The sequence below is a fragment of the Aedes aegypti genome, chromosome 3, assembly GCF_002204515.2.
Source record: "Aedes aegypti strain LVP_AGWG chromosome 3, AaegL5.0 Primary Assembly, whole genome shotgun sequence".
Lineage (NCBI taxonomy): Eukaryota > Metazoa > Arthropoda > Insecta > Diptera > Culicidae > Aedes > Aedes aegypti.
In genome coordinates this window covers 247,408,425-247,420,863 of record NC_035109.1, presented here as the reverse complement: position 1 = coordinate 247,420,863, position 12,439 = coordinate 247,408,425, and the positions used below count along the sequence as shown (strand labels likewise).

General features: G+C 37.9%; 1 protein-coding gene across 1 annotated transcript in view; it reads right to left on the bottom strand.

Annotated features, from left to right (window-relative positions):
• Nucleotides 1–11,396, bottom strand: part of LOC5565223 (potassium channel subfamily K member 18) — a 65,076-nt gene extending 53,680 nt beyond the window's left edge. Inside the window, exon 1 of the mRNA XM_021848858.1 lies at nucleotides 10,193–11,396. Within this exon, the coding sequence (XP_021704550.1) occupies nucleotides 10,193–10,661 (469 nt within the window). The 5' untranslated portion in view covers nucleotides 10,662–11,396. The remainder of the gene's footprint in view (nucleotides 1–10,192) is intronic.
• Between the last annotated feature and the right edge of the window lie 1,043 nt (nucleotides 11,397–12,439).

Here is a 12,439-nt window from a genome sequence, read left to right as displayed (position 1 = left end):
CGTGCTTGTGAGAAGCGCCCGTTGTTTGCCATTGCAGCCAGGTTGCACACGGCAGATGAAGATACGTGTCCTTGTGTCCCAGCAGTACCGCTCATAACCCAGCCGAATGCTGAATTAATCAGTGTTGGAAGTGAATCTCCTAATGGAATACGTCCGGCAACATTGAAGATGTTGAAAAATACTTCAGCTCCGAGCACCACATCGATTGGTCTAGACTGATAAAATTCAGGGTCTGCCAAATGAATTCCAGTTGGAATTGGCCAACCTGAAACATCAATGGATTTGGATGGAAGCTCTACTGTAACTCTGGGGAGAATGCATGCTTCAATTGTGGTGTTGTAATCAGTTATTCGAGATTTCACTGTTGATCGAATCTTGCATTGTACCCTCGTCGATGATTGTCCGATTCCAACTATCGATAAATTTGCAGAATAACGTCGAACGTGCATTCGTTGAGCTAAAGATTCCGTTACAAAACTGCATTCACTGCCTGAGTCAAGCAGTGCTCTTGCATGATGTTCGTGGCCACTTTCGTCCACCAGGATGATATTTGCCGTTGCTAACAGCACTGAGCTGTTCGTTATGGTTCGAGATGTGCAGCTCGTAATCCCACTGTATGCTGTGGATTCTTCTTGTCTGTCAATGCCACTTGAATAATTAGAAGCTTCGATTGCTGAAGCTGATTGGTTGTTTGCTTCTGATTCTGTGATACATAGTTGCGTATGGTGACGTCCACTGCATTTACGACAACTGCTTTCAGACACACAGTTCCTCGCCAAGTGTCCCCATCTCAGACAGTTTCGGCATAGGTGATTGTTTCTTACTAAGTTTTCTTTTTCATCGATAGTCATGCCCGAAAATATGTCGCACAGATACAGCAAATGTTGATTTGAACACGCTGGACATGGCCGAAACGCTTGTTGGACTGCACCGTAACTGCTTGAACGTGGAAGATTGTTCTTCTTTGCAACAGGAGGCAAATTTGCTGAATTGCTGGCAATGGTTTCAAGAACATTAACTCGATGCTCTAAGAATTCAATTAGCTGCTGGAACTTCGTAGCGTTGTGCGTTTCGGAATATTCTTCCCAGTCACGCCTGGTAACTGCATCTAATCGTGAGCTTAGAAGATATATGAGCAATACATCCCAGTGGTCTGTGTTTTCCCCCAACTGCTTGAGGATCTTCACATTCGTTTGGAATTTTTCTAAGAGAGCGTGCAGTTCTGGCGCAGCCTCTCTGTTCATGCTTGGAAAGTCGAACAAGGACTGTACGTAAGAACGTTTTAACCGTCTTGGGTTTTGGAAGTGAGATACTAGCAAATTCCACGCAACCGAGTACTGCTCATTACTGATCGGTATGGTTTGGATCAGTTTAAGTGCTTCGCCTGATAATGAGGATCGCAAGTAATAAAATTTTTGAATCGTCGACAAATTTGTCGAAGAGTGTACAAGAGAAATGAACAAGTCATGGAAATTCATCCAGCTTTCAAATTCTCCGCTAAATACCGGTAGCTTTATATCCGGTAGCTTGACGTTCGACTGATTCAACCCTTCTTGACGTGCAGCGACGATTTGGGTTTCGGGCGACGGTTGATTGAGCATCAAAAGTGTACCCTTGATGCGATAATAAGCCCGCTCAAATTCGGTTCGCTCTTTTAAATAACCATCGAGCGATTCTTCGGATTCCTCTAGTGTTTCCAGTTCAGTCTGCACTTCGTTGAACTCGTTCCACAGGGCAACTAAATTTTCCAAACGGACTGGGACTTCACATTTATCTCTCTCAGCTTGATAACCGGTAACGTACGTTTTGATGCCAGCAAATGATGAAACGATGCTGCGTTTTCGGTTCTTTAAACCGCGCAGCTTCCGGTCGGCCGCCGACATAGCGATGGAAGAATCTAAAACCAAAGGATCCGCGTAGACCACGCAACACAGGATAACAGATATGGAATCGCAATTACCTGGTAACAGGCAATTTATTGCCTTGTATTATTTGAAATAGCTCGTGATCACTTCCGCTTTCAGTTTGCTTATTAGTAATTTGGGTTGGTCGGACTCAGTGACAAATGATTTCTCTGCCGATGCACGCCGTGAAGCTGAAGGTTCGATATGGCAACTTCTCCAGTTGTCTAACGTTGAATGATATGAGTTCATTGACCGGTCATCGAGTTCATCGACCGACATCCAAAACTTCGGTTGAAAGATTCTTGAATCAGCATTCACTTCATCGAGGGCCAGTAATGCGATGGTAAATCAGAACATGTGCAAAATAAAACGATCCGGTAGAAAATTTCATCAAATCGTAAGAGAATGGAACCACACTCACCTTAGTGAGGCATGGAATATGCCTTGTATTGTTATTTATTACTGCATGCAATTAGGTGCCACATTCGCCATGCCTGTTGTTTTCCCCATTCAACTCTTTTGATGCTATCCAACGGCGTCTTTGCTGGGATATTTGCGTAAACTGAAGATATTCTGGTTGGGCGAATACTTATCGACGCACCAATCCGGTTCGAAGGACCATGTTCGAATAGCCAGGGAAGTCAGCGGAGCAATTTTTGTACACAAAACATTTACGGTTCTTTCAGCACTCAATCAATCATTTTAAACACTTAGCACATAGATTTTAGACCTTTAAGTTTATTGATAGACACTTATTTGTTGCATGCACTGTATATAACTTTTATTCTTAAACTATTTAATGTTTGCTTAATCTAAGTTTCAAATAAATAACACATAAAAGACAAATTTTGCCGTCCCGCACGATAGATCGAATCGTATCTCTTGCTGTCTGATGTATAGCCTTTTGTGCTCTCATCGCATGCTCAGCCCCACAGTGTTGACTTGAAGCAGCATTGTGTTAGGCAGACAAACATGAGCGGTGATCGTAAAGGTGACTGATAAGAATGTGTGGTAGAAACGCGAAGACAATTTCCAAATCAAATATTATAATCGAACAGAATCTATGTCAATATTTTTCATATGTCAACTGGATACTGAGATATTCTGAAATTCCTTGGCACGCTATATCTGAACCAGACGATTATAAAAATCGAATGTACATCGGATTTTTTCTCGCTATAGATCAGTATAAGGTCTATATGTTCATAAATATCTCATGCTACAGAATTTTTATCGTATTCTGAAGACCGGCAAAAAAAAAGCTATTGACTTTCCTATATAATTTTTGTCTTTAACAGTGAATTACTATTACCTGCGACTTGAGTGATTGACGGATGTCTTAAGCCATATATCAAACCGATTCCGTTTCCTCAAATTTTCCTCAAGCCACCATTTTGAACTGCACGACGCCTCCAATGATACCATTGAGCTGATCATCACCATCTCATCTGAGCAACTTCACAAATCCATTGAGAAGATGGAGTGACAAGAGAATCGTCCTACGATGCATCCCAAGCCCCGAGTTTAGAACTTCAAACTTGTCGTGAAAGTATGACAAGATGTAGAAGCTAAACAAAATTAATACAAACATTGTATATAACATTATTGAATCAGCCCCTAATACTTTATGGTAAGGGCCTAAATAAAGATAGGTTTGAAGGTTTTATGCCTATAGGAGAAGAGATTTTTTTCACTCCTACAGGCTTTCCCTCATTCCAAAAAAAAAGTAGCCTGTCATTCGTTTTGGCAACAATGATGACTTTTCAGCTTGCATTTCAAAGTGATAAAACTCAATCTTGATAGTTTATATTGCCTTGAAAAAGTATCACTGCACGCGCTAACATGCATTAAGTATGCTGATACTTTTTCAGCTGTGTTAGTGCAAAACCAACTGATTTTCTTTGATTCGAAATCGTGAGATGAATTAGCAACAATCATCGACGACGCGTACAAATTTCAATGACGGCCTACTTCGCCTTAATGAGAGCATGTTGTGAAATGAAGCAATTTGGTGCAGCCGTCTTTGAGTAATGAGCATTCACGCTGGCAAAATAAAGATCTTAAACACTTCAAAAAACATAATATCGTTATTTTAAGATATCTTTTAGAATACTTAACCTTATTATTTCTTCAGGGTAGCTCCTTATCACCTAGCTTTGTGTAGCTCACATTTTATTTTTTTTTTTGATAAATTGACGTTAAACAAAATGGCCGCCAAAGACATTTCATATGGAGAATGTCGGTCCCCCAAGGAACATCGGAATATCTTTAAAACCAGATAACCAATGATAGATATCGACATAAATTCTTAAACTAGAAGAGTTTTTGAAAAAAAGTTATCAAGGTATGAATATTTTTATTGCGGTAAAAAATGAAGCTGCCGGTAGAGGGTTTAAATAGCAATCAGTATTCACAGCATTTAGTGAAAACTTTTTGTTTTTTTTTGCGTTTATTTAAATTTTAAGTTCTACAGTTTAATAAGTGCGTGTCATGATATGAACTTATATCTTTTGTATATTAAATTAAACTTTTCACAGGAGTGTGCATATTTAAATAAAAAACGGATGATCATGTTTCAAAAAATAACAACAATCACTAAACAGAGTTAAAAATGCACAAATGTTTTAATAATCAGTTTCTCAGTTAATAATTAATGGGCTTTTATAGACTGCCATGTCATGGATTTATACATGGATGTGACCAGCCTTATGCATTTTTTAAGGTCTTATACAGAATGTGTTTTAAGGGTGGGGTCTAAAAAATCGCAATTTAGCGTGACATAATTTGGGTATCATCTCTGAGTCGTGTCTTGTATATCCCGTACTCCCATTGAGCTGGAAATGCAATTCAAAGCGCATATGTCAGAGTCTGTAATCGTCCACCATCATCACTCTGTTACCACGTCCGATGGAGATGGCACGACTTTCTATATTTATTTATTTTTCATCATTTTCCTCAATATTTTTCCGTTAATCACAATCTAAAATTAAATTTTACTCAACTGTTGTCGTTTCCGTCACCGGGAGGCTATCGCGTCAATAATGGAGAAAGGTACAACCATCGGCAGAAATGCAGCGTGCACTATGTCAATTGTTGCTGACGATGCATGATGATGGAACCCAAGAGGTGTGAGCGTCATGTTTGCTTCTCAGATGAGCCCTTGAGCACCACATGTCTACTGTACTGCATTCCCGGATCATTTCAAGGTATTTTCTAAATTGGATATGTCTGCGTCATAAATGTAACCCGTCTGCCATCGGGTGGCGCATGGCATGAACTGAAAAGCGGACATTTGGCCGCTATCGTTGACAGTGAGAAAATTAAAGAAAAATCTTGAGTGACCGAATAACCATTGGCACTGAGTGGCGCTGAAGGACGTGCGTATTTTTATGCGCATATTTAGAGCATCTTTGCGGCAATATTGGCTTGCCTCCGCTAATAATCATGTGGGATATTTTTGGACCACAAATGGATCCTAATTTATGAGCTTTAAATTAAGACTATATTAAAGTCAGACTGACTCATACAATTGTGAAGGTGAAAAGTTTGCCTTTGTTGTTCTTGGAACATGCAGTTACCATTTTCATTTGGTAAGTTTGTTGAATCACAGCTCCCAGAAATGATAAAAAAAAATGTCATTAGCACTAATATAGAGACTTCTAAAACATTCACGGCAAGCTGCATATGTCATCACAATAGCAAAATCTGCTATCATATCAAAATACGTTATTCATCTGTTATTTAGAATGCCAGTAGAAACTTCTAGAATAACTACTGTATATTACTTGTTGTTACATTTTTTTAAATTCTTCGTTATTATCATTTAAAATATTACATTCATATCTTTAAGCTAGGTGTTCTGCATTGGACAAATCTCTATCATCCTTATATGGTAAAACAAAATAAGGCATTAATTAGCAACATATTACATTTCATTTGCCATAGCAGTTCAGAATTTTTACAGATGAATTGATTTCACTTGCTTATGAGAAAAAATAAACGTTTTATAAACTTAACCTAGTTATTAACGCATTTCTCGTGGCAATAGAAGATTGCAATGACTTTTGTCTAAAATAATTAATCATTTTATTCGACATTTGTTCCAATGGATATTCTTTGTAACTCATTAGTACTATACCAGGTAGGAGTCTTCAGAATCATTTTACAAATTTTATTTTGAATACTCTGCTGAGTTTTCTTTCTAGAACAGCTAGTTCATTTTGGTACAGCATACAACATGGCTGGCCTAAAAATTTGTTTGAAGGTCAAAAGATTGTTTTTAAGACAAAGTTTCGATTTTCTGTTAGTCAGTGGATACAGACATTTTATATATTTGTTACATTGTGTTTGAATGCCCTTAATGTGATATTAGAAACTTATTTTTTTTATCTAGCATGAACCCTATATACTTAAGGTGAAACATCTTGGAATCCAAAGATGGCCGGCACAATGGCCGACTTGTCCCCTACTCGCGCTTTCAAAGGCACAAAACTGGAGAAATAGTTGACAAACGTTCCTGATCTTCTTATTTTAAGCTTTCTGCTAGTGCACAAAGCCGAAATAAAAGGTACACTGTTGTGGGATGCTTTCTTCGCGAGATTTGAAGTGCTAGTGCAATCTTCGAAGGTGATTCAAAACTGTTTCACCTTAACTTCATCTGACCAATTTATTGGAACCCCTATTATCGCCAAAACATGTCTACTTGAATGTTTTGAATAAAGAGCTTCTGGTTTATGTGAGAATATTATAAGTTTTGGAAGCATTAGACGAATTCCAGCGTGACGCGACACCACGTGGAATCGACTTTCATTAACAAATTAGGCCTGTTCTCGAAAATATGCCTTGTGATCATGTGATTAAACAGGTGTTATATTTTGCATATTAAATGTACTCGATGTTGTGACATTCATTTTGAAACTTAACACTTATATAAAAGACGTTGTATTTCGTAACGCGACATCATCGCTAAAATGTACTTTTTCAAAGATTACTCATTATCACCTAGGGTAAAAGTACTAATTATGGCTATAGTACCAATTATGGCAATAGTTGGAACAAAAGGGTATTTTTCTTATAGTTTCACTAGAATATAACGGCTAGTTTATTCACAGGAATGATAAACCTATTTGTATTTGATGATAACTAAGCCTTGATAATAATATTCGAGCAATAAGCTTCGAAAATGAACATTTGCAAGTTTGGCCCCACACATATGTCACCTTCTTAGCAGTTTGCTAAAGGTCACCCGTTACGAAACTTATGTTTTCGGTCAGTTAAACTGCTTCAACCGATAAATGTATGTTCCCTAGTGAGAACAAATTTAGCTGGTGAGCAATCAAATTTACCGTATGGGGGTAATATGAACATATACTGGGGGTAAAATGAACACCATTTAAATTGAACGGGTTGCAGCATGGCATCTGGTACATGATCAATGAAGATCTCACAGACATTCCGGAATCGATGGAACGATTAGCCACGACCATTTGGATGGCTGTCCGTGTCTGTCTTTGTATTTTCTCTGGAAAACTCTCGGCATCTAAAAAAAAATCCAGTAGTATTTGCTCTGCCATGGTATTCATATCACCCCCATCTCGAGGGGTTCATTTTACCCTAAAGAATCAACATCTTCAAATCATTTGATCTAGGAATTTAGAAGGTACAAATACTTTCAATTTCCGTTTACTTATCATAAATACTATAAAAATATGATGTGCTACGCAGTTCAATAGATCTTTGATGGGTTCAGTCATAAAAACCTCAAATTCCACGAGTAAAAATTTACATCATATGAGAAAACGGAGAGGTGTACTTTGTTTTTGTTAACTTTTCCAGCTTTTAACAGTTCTAGATCGCACTAGAGTTGTCGAAAAAGTTCCTTATTCTAAGGAGTTAGGATGGTGATTTTACATAGGTTTGTAGCATAATTACCGTAAAACACAAACCTGTTCATTTTACCCACAGTTCCCCTATTTATTCCACTACTGGACTGTGAAGTGCGACTTCATAAGTGCAAAAATGCGAATAAAAGTGCGAGATTGCATTGAATCATGTTGGTGTCTTCAGAGCACTTATTCTTTAGACTTTGATTAATAAGCGGTTTTACGCAATCGCGCACTTTTATTAGCGTTCCCGCACTTGTAGAACTTCTACGATAGTCCAGTGACGAAAGAAATGCGCAATAATTCGATAATTTGTAAATTAACGTGTTTTACATTTGAGTTTGGATTGCCAAAAGCGACTGGTTTTACACCATCGATTGACATGTTTTACAATTAGTGAAGATTCACATGTGAAACACGTTGATCGAGCTTGTAGAATGTTTTAAGTGCGGGAGATCTAAAAATAAAAACTACATGTGTCTAGGTTGATTTTAACGATATGACCATTTTTACGATTATTCTAGATCCTTTTAAGTGCTTTTTAATGGACACTCTTATCCATGAATAATCCAAATCATCTGTTATGTTTCATAATTATAATTTCCGATATGTTTGGAAAAAACCGCAGTGGTCTTGGATGATTTTCACGAAATGACCATTTTTACGGAAGTTCCGGATTTTCCGCCGCAGAGCCACGGTGTTTACCATCGGAGCCAAATATTCCCCAATATGTAAGAGACTATTCTTTCACTAAACGGCTCCTGCCTGATAAGATTTGGGTCACTAACCAACGAGTCCATTCAAAACCAAGAGCTATGTGATCAGTTTTTAGTGCAAAAAACGAGAAAAAACTGACATATTCATATCTCACAAAAACGGGGAGGATTTCAGCGGGGCAGCACCAACACTAAAAGCTAGTACAAGTATTGCCTTCCACCAAAAGCCAAAAATTTCTAAAATTGCTTGGAGCATAACTGAGAGCGAACATTTTGAAAAATTGTCGGTACGTACAGAAAATTTACGGTTTAAATTAACGTAACGCGACACCATAACTTTACGGCTAGTGAAACTTTTTGAAGAATGGTTCGATTTTAGATTTTTTTTATGAAAACACGTATCTTGACGATTAGGAAGAGATTCCAAAATAATAGTTCTATAAGGAGTCTTGTTTTTAAATGTCTCAATTCCTCATCAATAAATTATATTAACTTTATATGACTTTTCAGGTATGTTTTATTTGTATTTTCAATCAAATTCATGTTTTTTATACATTTCAACATATTATATTTTAAATTCTGCACAGCTTTGGAAATACACCCGAGTTTGAAGTTTTGATATCTTGACGAAGATGAGCGTGGAATGTGTCACATGTTTTTTTGCTTATCTGTTGGCATCTAGAAAAAAAAACTGCTAATTGAACTTTAACACTTCACTTCACTTTTGCAAAAGAAAAAATAAAATACAAAAATCACTAGTCAGGTGAGTAAATGCCTTTAACCTCTAATATGTTTCTTGTCTTGACAGATAGGCCTACTTCGTCTGCGACTTCGTCGTCGTCGACGCAGACGAAATAGGCCTATCTGTCAGGATAAGCATCATATTAGAGTTTAAAGGTATTTGCTCGCCTTACTAGTGATTTCAGTATTTATTTTTTTCTTTTGCAAAAGTGAAGTGAAGTGTTAAAGTTTTATTAGTTTAATTTCTCGTAAACATACTCTAATAATCCCTTCCAGAAATAAAAAAAAAGTGTAGTGATGGTTTCTAGTCAATGTGGTCTTGTGTGTGAAACGAATACCTCCAAAACAGTTGAGGCACCCAAACGCTAACGGGTTTAAGCGACATTTTGGTGAATCTTGTGTTAGGTTTACTGAAATATTGTACTGTTTTCAAACTTTTCCGTTCCACTTGCTAACAAGCATAATTCGTAGAAGATTGGCTTGTTTTTTTTTGACTTGCATACAATTTGTATGAAGTTATAAGCAAATACACTTAATGCTAACATAATTTCATCTGCTCATGTTGAATACCACTTGAATTAACATGTGAATGCTTGCAATAGGCAAAAGAGAAAAGTCGGTAGAGTACTTACTAAACATGAAAAAATAACACATTATTATAAACTTTAAATTTCAAAAATATGAATAAATTTGCTAGTTTGAGCATTATGTTTTCAGTCATGTCAATATTTATAAAAATGAAAACAGATGCATTTGAGGAAATTCAAGGCAATGAAGTTAATTCAATATTGTGATTAAAATTTTAAAACAAGGTAACAATTTTAAAACGACCCGGCTATGTTCTTCGGTCAGACAGAGTAAATTCGATAATTAAACTGGCGTAAACATGGGAACGAAAGCAATTTCATCGCTATAATAACCATGCAACCAAGAAAACAATTAAGCTTACCTTCCACTGCAATGAAAAGTGCCGCACCAGCCACACTATAAAGAAACAGCATCAAAAACAGGAAAATATGGGTGAACCAATTTCGCGACCACTTGGTGATTTTCGTGTACAGCCAGAACACTGACTTCTCTCCTACTCCCAGTCCCGACTTGGCAGTATTCATAGTGAAATCTTTGAATCCTTCGAACTGTTTGAAGACGAATTCCCCAGCCTTTGCTGGGTACATGGAATAGTAGTCGGTATAGTCGGGTGGCTGATTGGTCCCATCAATGACCACAGATATTCGCGATGGGCTGGATGGAGGTGGCGGTTGATACAGTGGATTTTGGTGCTGCTGATGGTAGTGTTGAAAATAGTGAGCAGGCGAATATTGAGCAGAGTGATTCGGTGGCGCCATGTAGACTGGCGGGACGGTTATGTTGATCCTTGGCCGCTGTGGGGCGCCTGAACGAGAATCCGATTGGGTCATGGTTGCTTCAGCTTTTGGAAATGGGACACTGTTTTACTGTATTCTCACTTTCACTTTTATTTATCCTGGCATATTTTTACACACTTTCCTCAGGACAACATTCTTGTGCACATTGCCGATTCACTTTCTATATTTAAATGATTTTCGTCGAACGGACAAACCGCAGACCAAACTGCACTGCAAATTTCCAGCATCTACAGATACACGACCCATTGGGACACATTTACCAAGCGACGAGAGACATTTTCAGCTTTTCAATGGTCACATTCTACGACACTCAGCAGATACTCAAATGGCAATGACCAAAAGGTATGTAGGACTACAGTTGGTAGCTATAAATTTTCCGATTATTGCTAAGGCACCTTGAGCGATGAAAACGTTTCATTTCTACCAAAATCGCTCTATCAAATACTGTAGTCAGATTTTCTTCGCCTGTATCAAGCAATTAAAGGCATTGATATCTTCACACTGCGTTGTTTATCCCCGAATGGTTGGACACCCAACCTTGAACTGTATAATCCGTGGAAAACAAAACAATCTTTCTATCCAAGTTGAATTTTTAGTGACCGGTAGGGGTCCGAGTGTTGATCAAAACAATTCCGCGCTAAAATCACAGGACGATGAAAACTCTTAGTCCGAAAAAAAAAAACAGTTCACTGTCCGTTACGATGCGACTCGACTAACTGTTCGCGGCAAACGTTTTGGTTGTTCGCATGAAGCCGGTCCAATTCGTACTGAGGAGAGCTACAGCTTCACTAATACCGTGTAGCCTTCGGAGAAAGAGTCATGGGGAACCAACCGTCCGTGCAATATTTTTGTTTTGGTTTGCTTCGCTCCCTCTGTGCAGACAAAACGGGCATTTTACGTTTTGCAATGCTGCAATACCCATACACCTCTTAGGGATCGGACTAAGTTCCATTGACTGAGTTTCGGTACTTGCCATCTCGCACATGGCTGTTTGGTGGCGCACGTGTACATACTACACATATAGTTCTTCGTTTACCACAGTTACATGTAAGATCTGAGTTTGCTTTTGGTTATGCTATTACGTATTCAGTTCTTTACTCAGATGGACCATTGCAAATATGTATTCTCTTGAAAAAAGGGCTACATGCACCATTGCTAATGTGCATCGGAAAATAAAAAAATATAAAAAAATAATCATCTTGTACGAAGTTTGTTGGTACGAAGCTTTTATGGTCAGCTTTTAGAATATTTTTTTCCATCAAAATTAATAATCAGTTAACAAACGGATAATATTACACCACGTATCCACAATTCATGTAATCGATCTTGAAGGTTTTTGATAAACTTTGATTGATTTTGAAATAACTTTAACATTGCGAAACATATTTGTTTGGCTCAAGCACCAAAATACCACTGCTTACTAAAATAGGATTTCTGAATCCATTGCCGTTTCAAAAAATATCGTATCATGTCTTGTTTTTGAGTTATAGACTAAAATGCAATAATCAACAATTTCAGTCAATCAGTGCACCTGCGCATCGTACCTTCGTGCTGTGCGTACACGAATCTTCTCTACTCTTGGAAGTTTTTCAAAAACTACCTAAAGCAATAAAACAGTACTTTGCAGTGCTACTTAACAGTACTTTGCAGTACTATTTTTTCTACTATTGATCTCTTTACGATCCTTTTTTGGACCCGTGCCATTGATTTTTCGTTGGACCCGTTGGTGAAAGCTTGCGGTGGTAATCCTTCTTGGACACCGTCTTGGGAAAAAACATGGTTGCAACCTGAGACGAGACTCGCGAAGACGG